This window comes from Moschus berezovskii, chromosome 17 (assembly GCF_049115385.1).
Source record: "Moschus berezovskii isolate FMDL1 chromosome 17, NW_MosBer_1.0, whole genome shotgun sequence".
NCBI lineage: Eukaryota > Metazoa > Chordata > Mammalia > Artiodactyla > Moschidae > Moschus > Moschus berezovskii.
The window spans coordinates 11,577,946-11,602,057 of NC_142476.1; the positions used below are offsets into that span (position 1 = coordinate 11,577,946).

General features: G+C 56.8%; 3 protein-coding genes and 1 long non-coding RNA gene across 4 annotated transcripts in view; 2 read left to right on the top strand and 2 right to left on the bottom strand.

The window, feature by feature from the left end:
* Positions 1–8,660, bottom strand: part of LMOD1 (leiomodin 1) — a 29,947-nt gene extending 21,287 nt beyond the window's left edge. The window contains exon 1 of the mRNA XM_055418889.2: positions 8,201–8,660. Within this exon, the coding sequence (XP_055274864.2) occupies positions 8,201–8,461 (261 nt within the window). The 5' untranslated portion in view covers positions 8,462–8,660. The remainder of the gene's footprint in view (positions 1–8,200) is intronic.
* On the top strand, positions 1,710–4,506 carry LOC148775066 (uncharacterized). The gene is made up of 3 exons (XM_088845074.1): positions 1,710–1,970; positions 2,567–3,042; positions 4,326–4,506. The coding sequence occupies exons 1-3, from the start codon at positions 1,710–1,712 to the stop codon at positions 4,504–4,506; spliced, it is 918 nt and encodes a 305-aa protein (XP_088701200.1).
* A 1,330-nt stretch (positions 8,661–9,990) lies between the features above and the next one.
* LOC148775067 (uncharacterized) lies at positions 9,991–13,560 on the bottom strand. Its single transcript, XR_016039534.1, has 3 exons — positions 13,403–13,560; positions 12,132–12,318; positions 9,991–10,196 (listed from the first exon to the last, which is right to left on the bottom strand). It is a non-coding gene; the product is annotated as an uncharacterized LOC148775067 (long non-coding RNA).
* TIMM17A (translocase of inner mitochondrial membrane 17A) lies at positions 12,815–23,856 on the top strand. Its single transcript, XM_055418891.2, has 6 exons — positions 12,815–12,924; positions 17,054–17,153; positions 17,276–17,339; positions 20,476–20,604; positions 21,239–21,349; positions 23,370–23,856. Exons 1-6 carry the CDS (start codon positions 12,899–12,901, stop codon positions 23,453–23,455), a joined length of 516 nt encoding a protein of 171 aa, XP_055274866.1. The 5' UTR covers positions 12,815–12,898; the 3' UTR covers positions 23,456–23,856.
* The last annotated feature ends 256 nt before the right edge of the window (positions 23,857–24,112 follow it).

A 24,112-nucleotide genomic window follows, 5' to 3' on the forward strand; every position in this document is an offset into this window, starting at 1 on the left:
GGCAGGGACCGAGCGTGAGAAGCGGGGTTGATGCTGAGGAAGCTAAAGGGAAGCTAAACGGGGGAGGAGGCGAAGATGCAGAGTCTGAGCGCGGAGCAGGGGTCTGCCGCCTTGGATGGAAGAGGCCTCCAACTCTGGAGAGCCCAGGGGAGGAGAGACTGACCCCCAGGGGCCTCCGCGCAGCTCCTGGTCTGAGCAGAGGGCCTGGCGGGGGACGAGGCAGGCGGTGCCTCAGGACGCGACGGCATCCGCCTGCCCTCAAAGATGGGCTCCAGGGGAAGTGACAGCCAGGGCCATCGCCTGACTGTATGCCCAGTATCCGCAGATCACTAGGTGAGACCCTCTGCAAACTTTCCTGCCCCGTCCTCAGAGACCCCAGACTAGGTAGGGTCATCTCCATTCACCAGTAAAGAGATGGAAACCCCATTACGTATTCTGTGTTCCAGCAATCCCACTTGTAGGCTTGTCTCCAACAGAAATGAAACCATAGGAGCTCTCAAAAATGCACCAAAGTGTTCATAACAGCATGGTCTGTGATACCATCCAAGTGGAAACAACCCATGTGTCCATCAACTGTTCAATGATAAGTAAATTATGGCATATTCTTACAAGGAGATACAGCAGTGACGGTAAAAAAAAAAAAAAAAAACACGAAGCTGCACAGCTGATGCTCACAAATGTAAAGATGGGTGACAGGACACAACCTACGATTCTGAAATATGATCTCAAACGGGCAAAAGCATGGGGGGCAGGGAGGGGGGCTGGGTGGGGTGCGGCCAACCCTGGCTCTCGCTCACTCTGTGAGGATTGGGAAGGCCTCGATTCGTGTTCTGTACACTTCTGTATGTATTTCATATTTCAATACAGACATGCTAGAAAAATATCCATTCCTGTCTATAAGATGCTGAAGAACAGGAGGAGGAAAGAAAGTAAAGCTGTCTAAGGCTCAGAGCTCCCTCGAGGTGGCGCACTAGTGACCGTCAGGCAGGGAGGGAGCCCAGGGCCTGGCCCACCGCCAGCTGTCCAGAGAGGCCCACCCCCCACTGGGCATGGTGGCCTGGGGACAGGGCTCAACGCCCTGGAGGTGACGGTCTGCTGGGCCTGGGGCAGCTCTGGCAGCTGCTGCTGCTGGCGCTCACAGGCCGGGTTTCACGTTGGGGCGTGTCGTGTTGTCCTAGCACACCAGGAAGCACTGAGCACTTCTCTTTGGACCTCTGACCACAGCCTCGCAGCTCCTGCCCGTCAGTCGCCCCCTGCTCAGCAGCCGCGTGCCCCCCAGAGCAGCACGGGCACCCGGCCACACGTGACAGGCCGAGCCCCCCCCAACTTGCCGAGCTGTGCCCCCTCACTGTGGGAGGTGAACCCCCCGCAGTATGTAGGGGCCTGAGGGTCTCCCCACTACTGACCCTCCTCACAGCACAGAACACACTGTAACAGCCCATCTTTTAAACAAACACTCCCAGGACCCATGTTGACCCCCAACTGCCGCCCATTTCTTCACTTCCTATCGGAAGGACGCTTCTCGGGTCCGGTCTGCAGGCCTCCCCACTCCACTGCATCCTGCTCAAGTCCACTCTTTATTTTATTTCTTTTAAGATGTTTTGGACCATTTTTAAAGTGTTCATTGAACTTGTGTCAATGCTGCTTCAGTTGTTTATGCTCAGTTTTTTTGGCCCAGAGTTATGTGTGATCTGGTTCCCTGACCAGGAATGGAGTCCACACCCCTCTGCGTTAGACAGCGAAGTCAAAACCCCTGGACCACCAGGGGAGCCCCCGGTCATGCCCGCGAGCACGTCCTGTCCAGGTCCCGGGGGCTCCCGTCTTCCCGGCGATCACAGCGACTCTCACTCCTCTTAGAGCATCTCAGCTGGAACGGAAGAAGCGGGCACGCCCCCCCCAAGCCCTTGAGCCCGTTTCCCTCCCCAGGCTCCTTCAGGGCCCCTCCTCCTCCTCGAGCCCCCGAAACATTGGTGGGTCAGAGAGTCCCTGCTGGAGGGACAGGGTCCTGGGCCCACACTCCTCCCTTGGAGCCTCTCCCAGGCTCAGGAGTTTCGGCACCACCTCCCCTTTCAGGCTCCCAGACTCCGACCTGGCCTTGCACCTGCCGACCCAGCACTCCCCGTGGGGTCTCCTGAGCTCGCCGAGCACCCTTCACCTCAAATCCCACCTCACGTCAGTAAACAGCACCAGATGTACCCCTGGCTCAGACCAGACTGGACCCCCCACTCCTCTCTGGACCCCAAAAGTTGAGTCAGTGCTGGCTGTGCTACCCGAAGAGGATTTCCCGGATCTGAGTGTTTCTCCCCAAAACGTCCTCGAGCTCCTGCCAGACCCTTCAGCTCGTCTTGTCCTTCTGCTGGTGGTGCAGCTGGCAGAACGATGGATGCTTCTAAAAGCGGAGATCAGATCACATCGTCCCCCCGCTCAAAACCCTCCATCACCATCCCACCCACTGGGAGCTCCCCAGGCTGCCCTGTGTCACCTGAACCTCCAGCATCACCTGAACCTCCTGCATCGCCTGAACCTCCTGCCTCGCCTGACCCTCCAGCATCGCCTGAACCTCCAGCATCGCCTGAACCTCCTGCATCGCCTGAACCTCCGGCATTACCTGAACCTCCTGCACCGCCTGACCCTCCAGCATCGCCTGACCCTCCTGCACCGCCTGACCCTCCAGCATCGCCTGACCCTCCTGCACCGCCTGAACCTCCAGCATCGCCTGAACCTCCTGCCTCACCTGAACCTCCAGCATTGCCTGACCCTCCAGCATCGCCTGAACCTCCTGCATCACCTGAGGCCCTCCCCACCGTACCTGAACCCAGCCTGCTCCCAGTCTCATCCATGGCCTGGCCCAGGGCTCCCCTACTCCTTTCACAGGCCTGGCTGGCCTCTGATGGCTGTACCTGCTCCCGCTGCAGGCCTTGCATTCGCCTTGCCCTCTGGATCGTCTGTGACTGACCCTTTAGTCCACCCCACACCTACTTGCTTGTCACCTCTGGGTGATGTCTTCCCTGATGCCTGGTTGGAATCTCCCCCACCAAGAAGGTAGGTCCTACACTCTTTCCTAAAACTAGGTTATTCTTTACAACAAGCAGATGTTACCTGTGCTGTGTGTAGATGCTGTGAATGGTCTGTACAAGCAGTCTCAGCTACCAGAACATGAGCTCAGGACCATGGCCCCTCCATCTTCCTCACTGCTCTATCCCAGCATTTAGAAAGTGCCTGCTAGGAACTCACTTGGTCGCTGGAGAGTTAATGATGTGGTGGAATCCGCCTGCCTCCTTAGAAACACAAACATGGTCCGTGAATACTACCTATAGGGACTGGAGGGAGGGTGGAGCCCCCGGCCCCAGCTCCACACCCCCAGCCCCCAGCCTGCTGTGTGCTTTCTGTGCCCGGTGATGGGCATGACTTCCATCTCGTGGATGAGCATCCCAGGCTCAGAGAGCGAAGGGCAGGTCTGAGTCCAGGTCCAGCTGCCCCTGGAGACCCTGCCCTGATGTCCAGCTTGCCACCCTCTGTGCCGGGATGGTCCTCCTTTCAGGGCAGGAGGGGTCCTGCTGGCCCTGTGCGGGATGTGGAAGACAGGCTGAGGTCATGACAGGCAGAGGGCCGAGGACCCCCCTGGGGGATGGTGGTGGGAGGGGGACGGGGTGTAGGCAGGAGGCTGTCTGATTCCTAGTTGATTGTGAACAGCATCCTGACAACCAGGGGTCTTTTCTGCAGGGACCCCAGAGACAAGGAGGGCTCACAGTTGAAACCTCCCTCATCTCCCCCGCCCCACTCATGTCCAGCCCGAGGACTTGGCCCTTGAGCATAAAATAATTAGGCAGAGGCTCAAGAAACCAGGCCACGGGGTGGGGGTGGGGCAGGAAGTGATGAAACACTCCCTTCCCACTGGTCCCGGACGCTGTCCCTCAGCCCCTCACTGCCACCAGCAGGCTGTTTTTTGACCTCATGAGAAATTGAGAAAAAGTTGATCTGGCACAAACCCAGGCTTGAAATCTGCAGGATTGGAGGGGAGGGGAAGTCTCTGTTCCATGTCCAGTACCCATCACAGTCCCTCCAAGGTCACAGTCCCCTCCAAGGTCATCTGACAGGTAACGCTGTTGACTCAGGGAGCCACACTGATGGTCCAAGAAGTCCTGAGCACTGAGTGTGAGCTCCCTTCCTAAGGGGACCAGTTGAGTTCTCCAGCTGGTCAGGGGCCGGAGCAGAGTCACGCCCAGACTCCTCGGGCTCCAGACACCAGGGGCACCCCGACCCCAGTCAGCCCAGGGGGACAGACTCCGAATCCAGACCCCTTCTTCCTTCACCAGCTACACCAGGAGCAGTCTAGTAAACAAGCTCAGAATGATCTGGAAAGACTATTCCTGTTTATCCAACTTGGCAGGCATCGAATATCAACCATCCCCCTGCCCCCTCCACCAAGCTGTGCTTTGTTGCTCCCCTGCTGCTGTGAGCGCAGTGGCCTGGACCCCGTCTTCCAAGCACCCTGGGCCCAGCTGAGCTGTGGTCTGACACAGATGTTCCAGCCTCCTGTGCGGGGGGCAGACGGTGGGTATGGGCTCTGTTCCCACCCTGGGGACCCTGAGCCCCCGCCTGCCCAATGCTGGTAGCAACCTCCTGTTGGTCAGCGGGACGCTTACCCCGCCCTGCCCATCTGCGTCCCCAGCTCTGCTGGGCTTCTCCAGCGTCCAGATCCCATCTATCCCCTGGACCAAGCTGAACCCCTGCTGAGGAGGAGGTCAGCCCCCAGGGGCAGCGGAAGGCCACGAGCAGGAGCTTCACTTGCTCAAAATTCACTAAACTGAATATTCTCTATAAACAGAAGAAACTGCTTAAGGCACGAGGGAGAACAGTGACGAGAACAAGGGTGCCCGGACCCCCCACCGGGTTTAAGCTGGTCAGCAGCTCTGTCAGCCCGGACTGGCGGAGGCAGCTCGCTGGTCCAGGGTGGGACCCGGACCCGACTGGTGCCCGCCACCCATCCCCTCTCCACCCCTCTGCCCAGCCTCCGGGCTATTTTGGTTGTGTACCCGTTGGGGTTAATCTCCTTAAGCAAGGAGCCGTGCCGCCCAGGGCTCTCTGCAAAGGGCAGCCTGAGGGCTGGGGCTGCCTGCTCCTCCACATCCCCTCGCAGGGGTACTGCGGACGCTGGGGGGACTGAGTCTGGAGCTGGGGGCTGTGGGGGCAGTGACCAAGAGAGCACGGAGGCTTGGGCACAGTGGCTGGCGGGGGGGGGGGGGCCTCTGGTTGGTTCTGGAGTTTACCCCAAGGGGGAACCCACTGAGGCCTCCTCCAGGCCAGCTGAGCTGCCTGCTCCTGGCTGAGCGCAGGTGCTAATCCCGGCCCTGCCACATGGGGGTGCGGGGGGGGGGCAGGCGGGAGGTCCCCTCCCCCTCGGGAAGGAAAGAGAGCATGCAGCTGACCAGCGGGATCCGGTTCCCGAAACCTGAGCCGGCACTAGGGTTTCACTGAACTTTTGGCTGCATACCTGCCGGCCGTCTCCCACCTGGGCAGGAGGACAGGGGTGGCACCCCCACCTCGGCTTTAGGGGCAGGAGGGGCCTGCTGACCCCTGCCCTCCAGACAGAGCTAGCCTGTCCTTCAGACCCACAGGAGCTGCACGAGACAGCAGACTCAGCAACAAGTGGCGGTAGGACAGCATGGGCTGGGAACAGGTGGGCACATGTGAAATTGAAGCGCTCAGATCAGACAAGGGGCCGGACCCTGCAGGGGCGGGGGAAATCAGGGAAGGCTCCCTGGAGGCTGTGGTGCCTGAGGTACAAGGACAGAGAACTGGCCGGAGGCGGTGGGCGGGAGAGGCAGAGCAAGGTCTCTGCCGCAGCCTGGACCGGCCCTGCATGCCAGCCAGCGCACGGAGCTCGGGGGCCCTGTCCCAAGCAGAGCCAGAGCTTAGGACTCAGGCTGGGCCCGCCTTCCCCTCTTGGTCTCTGTCTGTTAAAAAGAAAAAGAACGGCCACCATTCTACTACGGAAAACCTCAAACACACCCACAGAAGCAGAGAGGTGAACACGACGGCACCCCGAGGTCTCACCGCCTGCTCCCGCACGCACACCTGGCCACCAGCGGACATGCTGCCCAGTCGCCTCGCCACAGGGCTTGAAACAAGTTCCCTGATCCTAGCAGGTTTTCCCTCGTAGGCGTTTCGTATTCCCACCTAGAGGATGAGCTCCCTTTAACCAGCAAGCCCGCACCCTCAACACTGTCATCCTGCAGAGGCAGCCCAGCCCTGCCCCGCCTGCTGGTCGCCGGTCCCCCGACCCTCTGGCTGGCTTCCCGGCTCCCAGGCCCTTTGACGCGGTGAGCTGACCAGGTTGGAGCGCCGGTCACCACGCGTCCATGGCCCCCCAGCTCGCTAAGTGCTCTGCGTGCCTCGGTCCCTCCGGCTTCACATCGGCCCAGGAGCTGGACCAGCTGGTCACGCTGGCCCCCACGGCGGGGATGAGGAGACCAAGGCAGGTCCCAGCGAGGGACGCTGGTCCTCAGACCGGGTATTTCAAAGCCACGTACATACCAGGCTCCTGTTTGGCTAAGTGTGCTGGCCAAGCCGTGTCCCAGGTTCCTGCCCATGCTCCCACCCCCAGGTGACACAGGGGACTCTGCCCACCCCCAGGAGCCTGGCCTGGAGAAGGTGCTGGGGGCCTGAGGGCCGCTCCCCAAGGGAAATGGCCCAGGGGCACATCCCCGACCAGGCACCACCGCATCCCCCGACTCGGGCTCTGCCTGCGAGACAAATGTCCACCTGTGCCAACGGCTGGCCAGAGGGTGGGCAGCTCCCGCTGGAGGAACTTCCAGGTGTGTGGGAGCCCTTCCCGGCTTTGCGGCCTGAACGCCTTGCTTCGGATCAGGACTGTTTTGTGCTGCCAGAGACCTTTGCAGCCGTGGGCTCAGAGCTCGGGGCCTGGGAGCAAGGGGCTCAGTGGGGCCTGGACAGCAGCACCAGCGCCGAGGGCACCTCACTTCCCTCCTATGGGTCCCGACAGCCCCTGGAGGCACAGCCCCTGAAGCGTGTCCCACCCCGCCACCTCTTCCTTCAGGGTTTTAGCATTTACCCAGCACCACAGAGCCGGGCCTGGACCTTGGCCCAGGATAATAAGCTCCTGGCTCCCCTCAGTCTCCCCAACTTTTAAAACTGAAGTATACTTGACCTAAGCTGCTATTGCTCTGCTAGTTCCTGGTGCCCAGTGTATGATTTGATATTTCTGCACGATACAGAACAGCTCCCGCCCTCCCAGCATCTTGGCAAATTTTTGAGCTCAGGCCGAGGGGAAGGGCAGAGACGGGGCCTCCTGCTCCCCACCCTCAAGGGGCCATGAGTGCCCCCCGTGGGCTCCGTGGCTGCTGTGCCAGCTGGGCGGGCCCCTCAGTGGACGGCGCACAAAGCGATGGCTGGTGGTCGCTGAGCAGGGGCCCGCACACGGCGGGACGGTCTCCCACCAGACACTCCTGACCTGGACGAAGTCACCCTCTGGCGAAGCCTGGCTATTCTGTCCCAAAAAAGCCCCTCTGTGATCACAGGCAAAGACCCAGGAGAACAGAACGCCGCTCTGCAGAAGCCAACCTGAAGCGGCAAACACAGCCAGCAGTGACCCCTGCCCTCTGCTGTCCCCTCCCAGCAGCTGAATACCCAGAAGCTGGGAAACAGCTCATCCTGCAGCCAAGCGGCCCGACTCCCAAAAGGGAGGCTGCTCCCTCCAGAGGCCCCTCCAGAAAGCACACACCCCATGCCCCTGGGACCGAGAAGGAAGCTGCGGGTGGAGGTGCAGAGTCTGCCCTGGGACGCCCAGCTGACCCACTGCCTCACGTGGTCCGCAGGCCACGAGGCGGCCAGGGGCCTGGACAGTGAGCCTCGCTCCACCAAGAGGGGCTGGCGGGAGACTGTCCAGGGTGGGAGTAATGGGAGGAAAGAGCCAGGTGTGCGGGGCCGGGAGGAGGCGACTGACAGCACCCACCCAAGGGCGCCTCCGCTGCCAGGCAGCTAGCAGCCTTTTGTGATACGCGGCTGCTGGTCACCAAACACGCCCGGCCTCTGCTCCACAAGACGGCGAAGACGGGTGCAGGCGGTGACCCTGCTCTGCCAACAGGGACTCTGCTTCTCAGGAAAGCGCGTTCCTGTCGCAGCATCGCGCCCCTCCCCCACCCCGCCCTGCCCCCGCCCCGCCCCTCCCCCCACTCACATCCACCGACGCCTCCCTCTGGATGAGCTTCTTGGTCTCCTTTTCACAGAAGTTGAGCATGGCCTCCCGGTTGTACGTGCCCGTGGGCGGCTTCTCGGTCTGGTTCCTCTGGCGCAGCCCCAGGGGGACGCTCCCGTCGGGGTCCGCCGCGTCCAGCTCCTTCTCCAGCTCCTCCATCTCCTCAGGGGACAGGGTGGACAGCAGGCTGTCAATATCGGGGTCCTCGCTCACCTGCCGGCGATACTTGGCTACCTTGGACATCTTGGCGAGGTGGGCTGCCGCTCTTGTGGGGCTGCAGGGGTCCGGGTGGGCTGGGACGGGTGCGCACTGGTTTGGATGCAGCAGACCCCCGGTGGTCCAGGCCGCGGCTCCCCCGCCCTGCCCGCGCAGGTGCCCAAGTGCGGTCTGGGAGCTGCAGCCTCCGGGAGCCTAAGGCTAGTGGACCCGGGCTGGTCCCGCCAGCGGCCAATAAGACCCCACGACGGCCCGGCCCCAGGAGGCGCAGCCAATCCCCGGGCGGGGGCGGGCCGCCTCGCCGTCAGAGCTGTTTGAAACTTGAGGACATTCCAGGGAATCTTGGAGCGCTGTGTGACCAAATTTAGTACAGAGCATTTAGCCTTTTAAAGACAAGGGGGCCACGCAATGAGAAAAAGATACAAAAATGTGGAGGCTGGCAGGAGCAGACGAGAGCCAGAGAGAGCCAGGAGAGCAGGCAGGACGCGAGCTCCCCGAGCGGCCGGCCAGGCCTGCCCTGTTCATTGCACACGTGGCTCCCCGCCAGGGTGGACGGCGCTGTGGACAGCGCGTGGTCCATGGCCTCCGTTCTACTGTATTTGGTAATGTGCTGGGGACTCCCCAGCTCTGCAACCCCGGGAAAGGGACGCGATCCCAGAAGCTCTGAGCCACCCCGCCCACCCACTCTCCTCTGCCCAGGAGCCTGCGGGCCTGGCATCAGAGGCTCCAGGCTGCCCCAGCCACTTCCTGAGAGAGAGGGATGAAGGAAGTCCTCTCTGTGTCCCCAGACGGAAAACAGGAGTGCCTGGGGGAGAAAGTGGGACGTGCAGGAGTCAGGGATTTCTGAAAGGGCCATCGGCCTCCAGAAGCTCTGAGGAGGAGGGCTCCAACCTCCCTCGCTGGTCTGCTCCTTCTTCTGCTGGGGCATCTCCTGTGCGGGTGTTGGGAGGAGCCCCAGGCCCCCAGCATGTAGAAATCCAGAGCACGACTCGGTATGGTGTGTCTTCAGGGAAATTCAACTCTGGCTGTTAAGAGGGATCCTATTGCAACTGTCTGGCAGCTTTCGTTCAAGTGCTTCCACTGCGTGTCCATCTTGCCGTCCAGCACAAGGCACAGGGACATTCAATCTCCTGTCGCAAAGTCCTCTAGAAGCCCCGGTGTCACCCATCATGTGGTGGCTTCCATCTTCCCTGGCAATGTTCCACCCTAAGCCAGAGAGAGACAGCCACACGTCGGCACTTACTGAGTCCAGGGACCAGCTGGGGGAAAAACCGGCCTTGGCGTTGAGCGCCCACTGGTCTCACTTAGGGATGAGGCTAGTGGGGGGGAGTGGGCTGGCTGGTGGGACTGGAATGCGGGGGCAAGAAGGGAGGGGGAGCAGGGGCTTCAGGGCCCTGGGGCTCCTTCATTTCAGAACACATGCTGACGAGTGCTGACCGCATGACAGAACCGGGGTCTAAGAGCAAGGGGTGTGACTAAAGACAGAAAATCAGTGTGTCCCTGCCTTCCTGGAGCTTCCAGTCTAGTGGCAAAGACAGTTAACAGACAAATACTTTCAAATAATTTATTAAAAAACGGAGAGCTCACAGAATGTCTCAGAAGAGACGCGCAGGGGCGGCAGGGGCACAGCAGAGAGGCTGGTTTCGTGGTTCACGCTCAGGCTCCCCGGGCAGCTGACCTGGTCCCCCAGGTCCTGGCCCGCTGCTCACCCCGCACCGGGTTCTGGTCAGCCACCTCCTCCTCTGAGATCCAGCTCCATCATCTGTCAAATAAAGACAGCACTGTGCCAGCCTCGGCGGATGGCGGTGGGCGTCAGACGTGAAGCAGGCGCTTCATACAGCCGACGGGCAGTGAGCACGCAGCCACCAGCTGCAGGGGTCGTGGTCACGCAGCTGCTCCGGGTCTGCGTGTCCCACCTCCTCTCTCACCCTTGTCTTTCCGACCTTCAGCAAAAACCACCCTCAACACACAGACACGCACGAGTGTGTGCCCACGTGCATGTGCGCACACCTGTGTGCAGACTCGGCGCTTCACCTGCTTCTCACCATTCACTTATCCATTCGTTCAGGGCTGGTGTGTTTATACCCCTCCCCCCCACCCCCCACCCACCAGGCCCCATAGAGAGAGACAAGAATAATTACAGTGCGGTCGTTCTCTTTCAAATGTGAAATCAATTGAGGTAAAAAAAAACCCACATGTGCTATAAGGGAAAATATTAATAAAACAGAAGGGAAGCAACTGACCAGAGCTCCAGGGAGACACACTGATCCTGTGGGGAGTCAGGCAGCTCCCAGTGTGCACACCGAGGCCCTGGGCAGGCCTGCGGGGCTCCGGGGGCCGTGTGGTCAGGAGTGTCTCTCGCGCCCACCCCCCAACCGTCTGTCTGGGCCTCTTTCCCGCCCAAAAGAGGTGCCGTCTTCTGTGACCCCAGCTCTGGCACCATCCCAGCCGGCTTCTCGACGGGGCAGGTGAAAGCGGCTCTGTCCAGCCCCGAAGCACACTTCCTTCTCCTGAGGTAGGGTCACTCTGCCCAGGCCACCTGGTTTCAGAAGTCGTCTCTTCCCTCAGGTTCTAAACTCAAAATACAAAGCAGAGCTTCCACACTTGCAGGGCAGGACTCACGGCCTCGGAATCAAAGAGTGACGGGATTATGGGACGGCCTAGCCCCCAGAGAAAACCCAGCACCGTGCCAGAGGGAGGAAAGGCCCAGGACCCCAAACTCTGCCCAAAATATATGGCACATGTGGCGGACAGGGAGCTAGAAGCAATTAACTAATGCTTAGAGTGGCTCTCAGCTGGACTGAGCAACCCCAGGAAAGTCACATTTTCAGGACTATTGGGTGGCAGTATACTGTGGCAGATAAGGCCATGGGCTCCAGAGTCGAATGACATGGGCTCAAATCTGAGATGTGTGCCCTTGAGTGAGTTATTTACCCTTTCTGAGCTGCAGGAAATGGAAAACAAGAATCCTAGAAGTACCTGGAGAAAGAACACTTACTGCAAGCATTGTGGAGATTAAAGATATCAAATGCGATGATGCACACAAAGCGAGCAGATGCTCTGAGCACTTGGTCTGCGCGTACTCAGTTTACGGCCTCCCCAGCTTCCTCCTCTTCGGGGAGGAGGGGAGTTCCTCTGGAGAAGCAGACTCTGTCTCTGAAGCCAGCCCCTGGCCTGGCCCACACTCCTGGAAGGAGCGGAACTGGGCAGAGGAGAGCCCCAAGACAGAGCACAGAGGGCACACATCTTCCTGAAAAGAGGGCGGGGGAGGGGGGAGAGGGCAGAAAAGACCCCGCCTCCCCTCCCCCACCCCTGCCCAGCCTAAACCCCCATCGGGCCCCAGTCATAGACCAGAGCCCCAGACCCAGAGCCGGAGGTGGTGCCAGCCTCACTCATCCACAGCCATCAGGCCAGGTGGGGCTGGGGGCGGCGACCTCCTGCTGGGTGGAGCTCTTGAGGCCCCCAAGCCTCTGGCTCAGTGGAGCCCAACCCACTGGGGAGCAGGACCCTCTAAGGGGATGTGGGTTCTGAAAACGTGCATCCCTCCGCAGGTGTGAGTGTGGACAAAGTTTCTCCCTTGCATCCTCCACACAAGATGCTGTCAGCGTGTGAGCTCATGTCTACAGGAGAGACATTCTGGAGGGAAGAACCCAGCTACTGGCATAAAGTAGACACAGCTTGAATACATCACTATTACCCTGGAGGGCAGACAGTCTGCTCAAGTGAGGCGGGAGAGAGCTGTCCTTTCAGTGTCCTGGAAAATGAAGACCCCTGCTCCAGGCAGTCCTGTGTCCAGCCTCGTCAGGAGCCCTGCTCACAGCAACGGCTTCAAAGGGGTGGCCTTCTCATGTTCCAATGTGTAGAAACCTCCACGTCAAGAGCCCCTACGAGTCACAGCGCCCCAGATTATCACAAGCATTTAAGGGACATCCACTGCTTCCCGGCGCTGAGAGTCAAAGGACCTGGGCACTGCCTACCCTCACGGAGCTCCGGGGAGTCGGTGGGGCCTCACCCACCCAGACGAAGTAGGCAGCCTTAATTCACACTTGACAGCCAGGTGCGAGAACAAAGAAACGCGCCCAGGAGTTCGGGGAGCCCTAGCGGAGCGACCCGGCGGGGTGACTTAAATGATGGGTACCTCTCTGCACCAGGCGCCCTGCCCCGCCCCCTGCGCCGGAGCCCCGCCCCCACCCCCGCCCCCACCCCCGCCCCCACCCCCGCCCTCTGCGCCGGGTCCCGCCCACGTTCGGAGCCCCGCCCACCATCCCCGCCCCCTGCCGCCGGAGCCCCGCCCACGCCCGGAGCCCTGCCTTCCGCCCCGCAGCTCAGTCTCCGGCTCCGATTGGCTGCAGCAGGAGGCGGCGAGCCAATCCTCGCGGAGCCTAACGCCCGCCTCCTGGGATCACTTCCGCCGCCGGGCAGGCCCGCTCCGTCCGCCCGGCGTCGCGGAGCCGCAGAGTCAAGATGGAGGAGTACGCGCGCGAGCCCTGGTGAGCCTGCCTGCCGCCTGCCCCGCGGCTCCGCCGGCCCCGGGCCCCCGGGCCCCCGGGTCGAGGCCGCTCTCAGCCGCGGGCCGGGCGGCGCCAGGGGCCGTGGGCACCCGGGGGAGCGGCCTGCTGGGGCCGCCGGGGCTGCTCCCGCTGACCTTGCGGCGGCTCGAGGGCGCCCCGGCCCGGCGCGGCCGCCGCGATCCCTGCCCGCGGCGTGTGCGGAGCGTCCCCGCCGCCCGCTGGCGACCCTGGGCTCGTGCTCACGTCCGCGCGGTTCGCCCTGCGCGGGGAGGCGGCGGTGTCGCGGCAGCGTCCGCGCGGCGCGGCGGCTGCGGCCCGGCGGTGGGGACGGGGCGGCGTGCTCGGGGCAGCGGGGCAGCGGAGTGAGCGCTCCGAGCCGCCGACAGCGCTCCGTTCGTTTGGCGCCTAGCGAGGTCTGTCCCAGGAATGAAAGCGTGGAGGAGTCAGGCACTCACACGGTTTAAGGCTTCTGGGGTCATGAGTCGCACAAATCAAATCTTGTTATTTAAGTTCTTGCAAGAGCAGGAACCAGGGTGTTCTCCAGCTGTGTGAAAGGGCCCAGGGCTTCACACTTTGACACTGGCGGCGCTAGCCGTGCTGCCGCTTTGTGCTGTTATCCTCTCTGAAATGAGGCATAGACCGTATGTTTCAGCGCCTCCCAGCTCTTTCAGTTTATCTTCTCCAAAGATGATGGCCCCTTTCCTGGGTGGTGCTCAGCTGCGCAGGGCTCAGCACACTGCCCTGCGGTTGTCACTTGCTCCTCGGTATGATATGGCATAGGGTGGTAGGAGGGGAAATACTTGGCTTCGTTGGGTTAGAGATTTTGTGGACTATTAAATTTCCATTCTCTACGCAGTTTGTTCAGTCTCTGAGTTGTGTCTGACTCTTTGCGACCCCATGGACTGCCGCACACCAGGCTTCCCTGTCCTTCAGTGTCTCCTGGAGTCTGCTCAAACTCATGTCCATTGAGTCGGTGATGCCATCCAACCGTCTCACCCTCTGTTGCCCCTTCTCCTCCTGCCCTCAGTCTTTTCCAGCATCACCGTCCTTTCCGGTGAGTCAGCTCTTTGCATCAGGTGGCCAAAGTATTGAAGCTTCAGCTTCAGTCCTTCCAATGGATATTCAGGGTTGATTTCTTTTAGGATTCATTGGTTTGATAATCTTGCAGTCCACTGGACTCGCAAGAGTCTTCTCCAGCACCACAATTTGAAAGCATCAGTTTTTTGGCACTCAGCCTTTATGGTTCAACTCTCACATCTGTACATGAATACTAGAAAAACCATTGCTTTGACTAGATGGACCTTTGTTGGTAAAGTGATGTCTCTGGTTTTTAATACACTGTCTAGGTTTGTCATAGCTTTCCTTCCAAGGAGCAAGTGTCTTTTAATCTCATAGCTCCAGTCATCGTTCGCAGTGATTTTGGAGCCCAAGAAAAGAAAGTCTGTTACTGTTTCTACTTTTTCCCCATCTATTTGATGGGACCCGATGCCATGATCTTGTTAGTTTTTTGAACATTGAGTTTTAAGCCAGCTTTTTCACTCTCACCTTCATCAGGAGGCTCTTTAGTTCCGTCCTAAGTATGTCGTAGGTACTTCATCATCTTGCTCTTTGATCACGTGTTCTCAGAAGCCCTTGGTCTGTGGTAGAAAGAACTTGGGGGCTTTGGAGTACTAGATTTTTTGTATTTAAATTGGTTCTATCAATACCTGTATGATCTTGCTCAAAGTGCTTAATCTCTGAGCCTCTGTTCATCTGTAAAATGGTGAGGAGACAGGAATATTCTTTTGCAAAGTTAAAAGATTAGGTGCTCTATAAGGGCCTCCCTGGAAACTCAGAAGGTAAAGAATCTGCCTGCAGTGAAGGAGACCTGGGTTCAGTCCCTGGGTTGGGAAGATCCCCTGGAGTAGGAAATGGCAACCCACTCCAGTATTTTTGCCTGGAAAATCCTATGGGTTGCAGTCCATGGCATTGCAAACAGTTGGAGATGACTGAGCAGCTAACACTTTACTTCATAAGAAAATAGGCTGGCTTTCTTGAAAGTCAGGTTATTTGCATTGTAAACCGCCTAAACCATTTATTGTTCAGTCACTCAGTCTTGTCTGACTCCTTGGGTCCCCATCCCCATGGACTTAAGCCTGCCAGACTCCTCTGTCCATGGAATTCTCCAGGCAAGAATACTGGAGTGGGTTGCCAGTAAATCTTCAGGGATTTTTCCTGACTCGGAGATTAAACCTGTGTCTCCTGCATTGGCAGGAGGATTCTTTACCGCTGAGCCACCAGGAAGCCCACCATATTGGATATTTAAAAATGTTAACTTTAGATCTTGTGATTCATTGTTGGTTCCCTGTTGCCCTGTGTTTGCCTGGCATTTATATTTAAGAGTCTGGGTTCAACTTTGCTTTTGTGTGTCTGGCACATCCCTGAGGGAACACTGATTTCCGCAGACATGGTTCAGAAGCTGTTTCCATCTTGCATTTGTTTCAGACATCATCTTGTGGAATACTGTGGCTGCTCTCTGATGTGAATCCTGCTGTTTTTAACTGATTTTTTAAATGCTCATTTCTGTTCTGATTATAGGATCATTAACATTTTAAAGTTAGTGACTCTCCTTTGTCTTTTTTTTTTTTTCTCTTGGCTACACCAAGTGGCTTAAGGGATCTTACTTCCCCAACCAGGGATCAAACTCGGCCTCAGCAGTGAAAGCACCAAGTCTTAACCACTGGACCACTGGGGAATTCACCTCTATTAATGTTTCTACCATTTTGAGGAAATTTTCCTAATCCTTTTTAGTCTCAGAGCACTGCTTCTTAATTTTTAGAGTGAAGTCAGGTTGCCCATCGGAGAAGGCAATGGCAGCGCACTCCAGTACTCTTGGCTGGAGAATCCCAGGGACAGACTACCCTGGTGGGCTGCCGTCTGTGGGGTCGCACAGTCGGACACGACTGAAGCGACTCAGCAGCAGCAGCAGCAGGCTGCCCATGGGTTGTGCTGACTTTAGACTGATTTCGTAGGTTGTGGGTGGAACCTGCCCAGAGTCTGCATTTGTTGATTTTGCTTTCAGGCTCATTAAAGGAAGCCTGGGGTAGCCAGGCCTGGAAGCATCAGGCAGACAGTTGGATATCTGTCGCATGAGATCGTCATTCTGTACCAGCCTCTGCTTTGTATTAGGCTTGGAAAGGACAAGGTGTCTCAGCTTCAGGATTTTGTATTTCTGTCTGGCAAAGTCAGAAATTACTCATTCTGATTCTTCAGCAGCACTGATGCACTGAACTCACATGTTCATTTGAGCAGGTGGATTGCCTACTTGACCCTTGAGATTAGAAAAGACATTTATGAACTGGATTATTCACAGACCTTTTTTTTTTGGTCATGCCTTGCAGAATCTTAGTTCCCCAACCAGGGATGGAAACCGGGGCCACCACAGTGAAAGCACTGAGTCCTAACCACTGACCACCAGGGAATTTCCATTCACAGACTAAGGTTTTAGTCAGCCAGATTCCTGGACTATTAGTTCCATTCCACTGATCAAATTAATCAGATGTCACTGTGCTGCATGAGTTAGGTACTTGCATTTGGAGACCAGGTTTACAAATTTAACCTCTAATGATCCGATATTAGAGGTCACCAGTGGATCTGATACAAACTAAAGTTCCAAGCGTTAACTTGGCCTCAGTAAACCCGAAAAGAAGTTTAAAACTTTAAATGTTGAGTGGCGTGTCTCCCTCTGCACCTGTTGAGGGCTGCTTCTCTGGGTCTCAGCTTTAAATCTTGCTCCATCTGGAGAGCTCAGCTCAATCCTGAGGCATTGGGTCACCGCTAGGTTACACTGTACTTTCCTAATGCTTGTTAAGTTGCTTTGCACTGTGCCCACTTAGTGGTGAGTGAGCGAGTGAGTGAGTGCCGTGAACTGTTGGGAGCTGAAGCCAGTCCACTCCCTCAGCATAGAGGACTTGGGCGGAGCAGCTCCATCTGTTCGGGATCCTTCTCGTCTGTGTTCTGTGGGCCAGCCCTGCATTGGAATCTGGTGTGTCCCTTGTCAGTAAGGGGTTCTGTGGCTTGTAAATGAGAAGTATGCTCATCTTGTGTTTTTTCTCTTTCCTGTTCTTAGCCCCTGGCGCATTGTGGACGACTGCGGTGGGGCCTTTACAATGGGAACCATAGGTGGTGGGATCTTCCAGGCAATCAAAGGCTTCCGCAATTCTCCAGTGGTGAGTGGGTGACCAGTCTCATGTTACCATGAGGTGATCGCTGTTTGCTAATATCACCTGCGCCTGTCGGTGGGTTGGAAACACGTTATTCTCCTGATGTATTGCCTTTTGTTTCCTTACAGGGAGTAAACCACAGACTACGAGGGAGCTTGACAGCTGTTAAAACCAGGGCTCCGCAGCTGGGAGGTAAGCAGGGTCTTGCTGTTTGAACTCCAAACGGTTTTTTCCCTGGTTTTTTTTTTGAAGATGAAGCTCTGTGTTTTGTTTATTTTTTTTCCCTTTTCATTTGTAGATTTTACGAGTTAGTGATTTTAGTTAGGTCTAAACAACTGCTTGTCCCCTTCTGAGGGACCCTGGTCTATGATTTAACTTACATTGTTGCATCCAGGTGAACATCTGTCCTTCAGAAGCTTGGTGGAGTTCTTTTCTGTGTCTTTATTTTATTTTCCCCTCTTATCCAGAAGGAAGACGGTGTGTCCACAGCTTAGGTGTGTGAGTTGCAGTGATAGTGTCTGGGGTAAGGTAAAGCTGATGAGGGTATGAGTGGAAGGGTTGGGGTTCACGAGAGCTTGCTGGAACTGATGGGGCTCCTCTCCAAAGTGGAGGAGGTGATGTTCATCACACTCTTTAAGCTTGGTTACTCAGAAACTGGGAGAAGAGGGGGCAGGAAAGCTGGAAGTTTGTATCCGCTTATAGAGACGCCGTCAGGCTGCAGGGCCCACGTTCAGCACGGAAGCGGAGCCGGCACCGAGCCTCCCTTGTCTGTGTGGCGGAAGAGATAGTCCGTGGCTCTCTGTTTTCATAGCATTTTTTCTCTTTAGAAGGTCGCAGCTGGCCTATGTTGTTTATTGAGTGCTTATCATGTTCTGAGCTCTCCAAGTGTTTCATTATTTTATTTAGCCCTCACAGCAACACAGAAGGTAAGTAATAGTATCTCTCTTTTCCACGGAGGAAATGGAGGCCCCAGGGCTGAAGTGACGGTGTGTCTGTTTCCTGCTCTTCCCCTGTGATAGGCGGGCACTTGGAGAGTAAGCTGCCTCACTTTCCTCTGGTCTGATGGTCCCCACGTTGTTCAGGGGTGATAAGCAGAAAAGAAGCACACACCCCACCCCGACCTTCGATGAGTGCAAAGGTCCTGCATGTGTTAACAGGTGTCTCGAGAGGCTACTGTCACAGCCAGGATCAGCCTAAGGAGGGACCGAAAACAGACATAAAAACTGAGGAAATCTGAATTTAGTACGAATGTCAGTTAATAATGTACAATGTTTGGGACTTCCCTGGTGGTCCAGTGGTTAGGAATCTGCCTTGCAATGCAGGGGACGTGGGCTTGATCCCTGGTCAGGGATGCGTGGAGCAGCTGAGCCTGTTGTCACAGTTGCTGAAGCCCATGTGTGTGCCTAGAGCCCAGACTGCAATAGGAGAAGCTGCCACAGGGAGCCCCCCGCCCACAGCAGCTAGAGAGGAGCTCCACCACCAAAACTAGAGAGGAGACCCCCCCACAACTAGAGAGGAGCCCTGCCGCCGCAACTAGAGGAAGCCCTCAGCCAGCAAAGAAGACCCCCCTGCAGCCAAAACGAATTAACTAAAAACATTATTTAAAATAAATACAAGTACTGGGATGACACTTCGAGTTTAATTCAGGGAGTGTAGACTGAGCTCTTCTAGTCGAGCTCCTGGGAAGGGCAGCATGGGAAAGCCATAGATGTGTCCTGAAAGGTCTTTTATTTCCAGAGTGGAGCCGAGATGCTTTGACGCGTCCCCATTCTTCCAGCCCGTCTACACACCTGGACTCATCCCGAGTGTAGTCAGCCATTCTTTCCCGTTGAGAACAGTACTTGGAAGCACAGTCTGGGCCCTGGCATCGTTGCTATGGGTTGCGGCCGTTCCCAGGCCTTCTTAGGAGCATCCTGTGTGTCTACATATGTACACGTGGACCCACTAACCACAAACGTATGCACGGACGTTTAGGTCTGTTTTCTGTGTGTCTGTGTGCGTTGGAAATCAGGGGTTCACAGTGACAGCCCTGATTCCAGTCCAGGCCCACAGATTCCTTCTCCTCTCTCCCTCTGTATACCTTCCTCCCTGCCCGACACGCTTCCACACGGGCACGCGGACCCCCGTGCCTGGGAGTGTCCCTCCCGTGGACTCCTGCTCACCTGCTCTGGCCGCAGCTGCCCTCTTGGGCCCCCGTCTGCATGGACCAGTCTCCACTCTCATCAGCCCCTGGCTCCCTCTGGCAGGCATTCTTGGCGTGGGAGGTTCAGACCTTGAGTGGAGTGGGCGGGCCTTGTCTGAGTTGGCCAGGTGACTGACACACCTGGGCGTCGTCTCTCACAGGGCAGGGCCCCGTGAGCTGCAAGGGGTGACTCGGTCCTGTCGTCTGGGGCGTCTGGTGCAGGGCCAGCGGTGAGCAGGCTGTTGCTCAGCTGACTGGTAGCGTGCAGGGGAGAACAGAGGTCTGCTGCTCGGGCTCAGACACTGGCCCTGGTCAGCCCACCCCTGCGTCTGGAGGTTTCAGAGGGTGCAGGATCCCGGCACGAGGGCTCCTCAGGTCGTTTTTCTTACTTTTCAAATTGTAGTAAATAGAAGAACCCTTTCTATGGAGTGCACGCTGAGTGTTGATGTTAGAAGATTTGGAAAACAAAAGCACAGAGAAGCTGAGCCGCCTGTCACCATCTGTCGTCTGGAGACGCTGACAGTTGGAATCCTGGTGTCCCCTTCCTAGATTCTGTGTGCACGTCTACACTTGTCTGTGGGGGTGCTTGTCACCATCCGGGGAGAGTTTAAGTGTGACGTGATCTGACTGGGGTTGCTTTTAGTTTCATGCTTGAGGGATAGAGGCTGGAAGGGAGAGGGGAAGGTGGCCTCCACTCCTCGAGGTGCCACAGGTCTCACCGCTTACATCGCCCTTCGCTCTGAGTGTGTCTCGACTCGCGCCTGTGACAGTGCAGAGGACCTGGGCATCTTCCGTGTTCCCATTGCTGATCCTCACAGAGCAGGTGCTCAGTGGCTCTGACTGAAGAAAAGGAAGAGACTAAAGGGGAAGCTGTATTAAAGGACGGAAGGCAGGAGCACACGCCTGTGGAAGCGGCTCTGAGTGCGGAGCCCAGTCCGCCGAGGCTTCGGGCCCTGGCTGCTCACTGACGCTTACAGCCCGAGCTTTATTAAACAGATGAGCGTCCTGACTCTTGTTCAGTGCTTAGTTAGAGTGTGAGAATTCTAAGAATACAGTGAATGTTGTCCTTTAAGCTTGTTTTTTACTATAACGTTTAAAATGTAAGATTAGAACAGTGAAATGTGTTTTGTTTCTTTAATAAAACAGGTAGCTTCGCGGTTTGGGGAGGCCTGTTCTCCATGATCGACTGCAGTATGGTTCAAGTCCGAGGGAAGGAGGACCCCTGGAACTCCATCACGAGTGGTGCCTTAACCGGAGCCATCCTGGCGGCAAGAAGTAAGACGCGCGCGTGCGTGTCGGCCGTCCGACCCTGGCCCGCCTGTAGCGGTTGAACCGAGCCTTGTGTCAGTCGGTTTAGCGTGGGTGTGAGTGTGAGCTGGGGAAAGTGAGGGACCTGTTACTTGGAACGTTGAGCGTGCGAGCACCTGGGGCTCCGACAGTAGCTGCCGTGGTGCGAGCTGCTGACCGTCTAGTTCTCCACCGACCAGCTGTGACCGGGCCTCTCCCTCCTCGGTCTGCGATGGGTCATGGACCTGCTGCACAGCCCTGTTAGGAGCGCAGCGCGCAGAACCTTCCGGGCCCCTGGGGTTAGAGCAGCCCGGAACTCCTCTGGGCCTGGGGGGTGAGCCGGGGTCACCAGGTGGCGAGTGTGTGGACCTCGTGGGTCGTGACGCCTCTGTCACAGGCACTCGACTGCCGTCACAGCCGGTGCACGAGTGCACGTGCTGTTGTCTCAGTGTAAGCGGCCACGAGCCGGCTTTGACCTGTGGGCCCCGGGCGTGGGCCCCGGGCGTGGTCAGTGAGCAGGGGTTTGGGGATGGGGGCAGCAGGTGGCCCCGTGGACTGGTCTCTCTTTCCGCGTACCTGATGTTAACCTGGATCTCTGTCCCTCTCTCACCATCGTCCTCAGATGGACCCGTGGCCATGGTCGGGTCAGCTGCCGTGGGTGGCATTCTCCTGGCTCTCATCGAAGGGGCTGGCATCTTGTTGACGCGCTTTGCCTCTGCCCAGTTTCCCAGCGGTGAGTTGTCTCTGTTAGCACACACCTCAGGCTTTTGGGATGAAACACGTTCTGTCTGCTGAAATGTGGTCGTTGGAGCTCCATCCATTGTGGATGCATGTGCCGAGCTTGAGGATTGTGGCCACAGGGGCAGTTCTGGTTGGAAAGGTCGGCATGGGCGCAGCGGGCTGCGTTTGTTCACGGGACCAAAATACTCACCAAGACGGGAGGGGTCCTGCCCCGATCCCTGCTCGTAGTTCTCAGGCCTCGTCAGCACTCGTTTGCCTCGTGAGAAATTGCTGATCATTTTAGAGCTGTGTGAAGGGAGGTCCTTGTAGGTGTGGGAGAGTTCTGGTGGTCAGTCTGTCCTGTGTGTGTGTGTGTGAGCGCCGTGTACGCTGGCCACTGAGGGCAGTGGGCACGTGGGCCTGGCCCACGCAGAGATGAGTGAGGCGAGGCCTGGAGGTGGTGCATCTTGGGGGAGGTGTGGCCCCTGGTTGGGGGCTTGCTCTCGAGCTGGCAGGGTGAGCTGTTTGCAGTTGGCAGTGTGACATGTTGCTGCCTGCCCCTCCTGTCCAGCACTGGGGAACAGGGAAGGCTGGGTAGTCAGCTGGGCCACCAGCATCCATGACGTGGCCCAGCAGGGTCTGCTCCGCAGTCAACAAGTGTGGGTTCTTACAAATTAGAAAACTTGAGTTGTCTGAACAGGAATATTCCTTGATGTTGTAAGGCAGCAGAAAGACACAGGATCATTGGGGGGTGGGGTGGGGGTTGAAAGTTAATTTTGGAGCTCGGGAAATATTCAGCACAGAGCTTGGAGCTGGTCACAGCTTCCAGTTTGGTTCGATTTCCCTGATGCGGGGTCTTCTGGGGCAGGGCTCCGAGGGCCTGCTCAGCGCGCCAGTGGCTAACCCGGTGGCCCGTGGCCCTCAAGCCTCCTATTTATCTTCAGCCATCACTTCTTAATACTCTTGTGATTTTGCGTTTGCTTTTCAGTTTAACGCTTTAGTGTGAAAGATTTCACATAAAACATCAGAAAAGTTGCATATTTTCAGGAATTTGGAAATTGACATAACGAGAGGTCAGTCACACCATCTTATGGGATTTAACCTTGTTTCCTCCACTTTAGGCTTCTGTCCTCAGAAGGAATAGCTGAAGGAAATGCTTTTTATCTTAGACTGAGATGTTTCCAAAAAGCTTTGTGGGGGCGGAAGTATTTGAAAAGTTAATTGTGTGGTTCCAATTAACTTACATGAAAAAGTTCTTAAACAATAAAACTGTATCCAAGTGGTAAGAAGGGTTATTTTTGGTTTATCTTTTTCACCCAGCGTCTCCTCCAGCTTTCTGGAGTGAACAGATGTTTTAGAAGAAGAGAAGCGGTCATGGGGTGAGCGGAGCTCGGGAGAGAGCCCCATTTCCCGCTGGCCTCCTCCTCCCGTCGTGCAGTCTGCCTCGGTCTCCCTGAGGGAAGGGGGCGTGGTCACTACCATTCCAGGCTTTCTTTCAACGAGCCCTGTTTTCCCTTGGGCCACAGGCCGTCCCATCCTTCGAAAGCACCAGCTGCTGTGCTTAGCCTCTGTAAGCTGGGGGCCTGTCTCCGGTTGCAGAGCCTGCCTCTTACATGCGCCATTGTATAGATTGTATTACTGCATTCTCTTGAAACATGAATGAGGTACTTAAACTTTGTGAAAATAATTTTGAACAGCTACTGGGAAATACGTCAGGAGGTGTGAGAGATTGGTGCGGTGTCGATACGGCAGCTCACTCATCAGTTGCTTTAAAATTGGTGTGCTGCTCGTTGCTGTCATTAGTCCATCTGACTGTGCAGAGCATTTAGAGCCGTCCATCCGGGGTGGGGGGTGCTGCCTATGCTGACCACCAAGGAGGTGGCCTCGTGGGAGTTGAGCAGCCCCACAAACGTTTGATTGCAGTTTGAATGTAGCAGGATTTCTTTTTGAGTTGATTGATTTGCTCTCTACAGAGACTTGTTCCTTTAAACTACATGGTATTTAGGTGGCGTTTAAATTCTCTCTAAACTCAGGTCCTCCGTTCACTGAAGACCCCTCCCAGTTGCCTTCCGCCCAGTTACCAGCCTCGCCCTTCGGGGAGTATCGGCAGTGGCAGTAGGACTTCCCTCCCGGACTTCTGCAGAGCGGCTCAGTCTAAGGAAGGATGTCAGAAGATCAGGTTCCGTCTGGTTTTAAAACCGCGGGCGGGACAACTGCAGCCAAACAGGCTGTGAAGAGACTTTCAGCTCCTTTTTGTATTTAAAGGAACATGGTCGGGGCGGCGGGTGGGTGGGGTGGGAATCTTAAAAGATAATACATTTATTTATTCACACTTGGGTTGCATTTGTGATCAAAATAAATGTCTAAAATCCCTAGAAAGAAATACAGTGAGTGCTTAGAAGATGAAGGACCACACGTCATACAGCCACGGAGCGTGCCTTTCCTCGGGGCTTCTCGGCCTGGCTTTGCTTTGTTAGTCGGATAATAAAAAATGCCTGGAGATTGCTCTCTCTTTTAGGATGAGTTGTAGAGTTCTACTTTTCATCCTCAAATTCAGACAACGCAGAGCCCACTGAAGACTGTGTGCGGCGCGGTGGCCCGTGGGTGCCCAGCACGCACCCCTGGCTGGACACCACTCGGCCTTCCCCCTGCAGGTACAGCTGCTCCCTGGTCCCGGGTGTTGGCGGCAAGACACCAACTCCTCACCTTCGAGGCTGCTCGGTCTCGGTTCTCAATCATCAGCGAAGCTTCCTTCCAGCAGACCCAGCTGCATGTC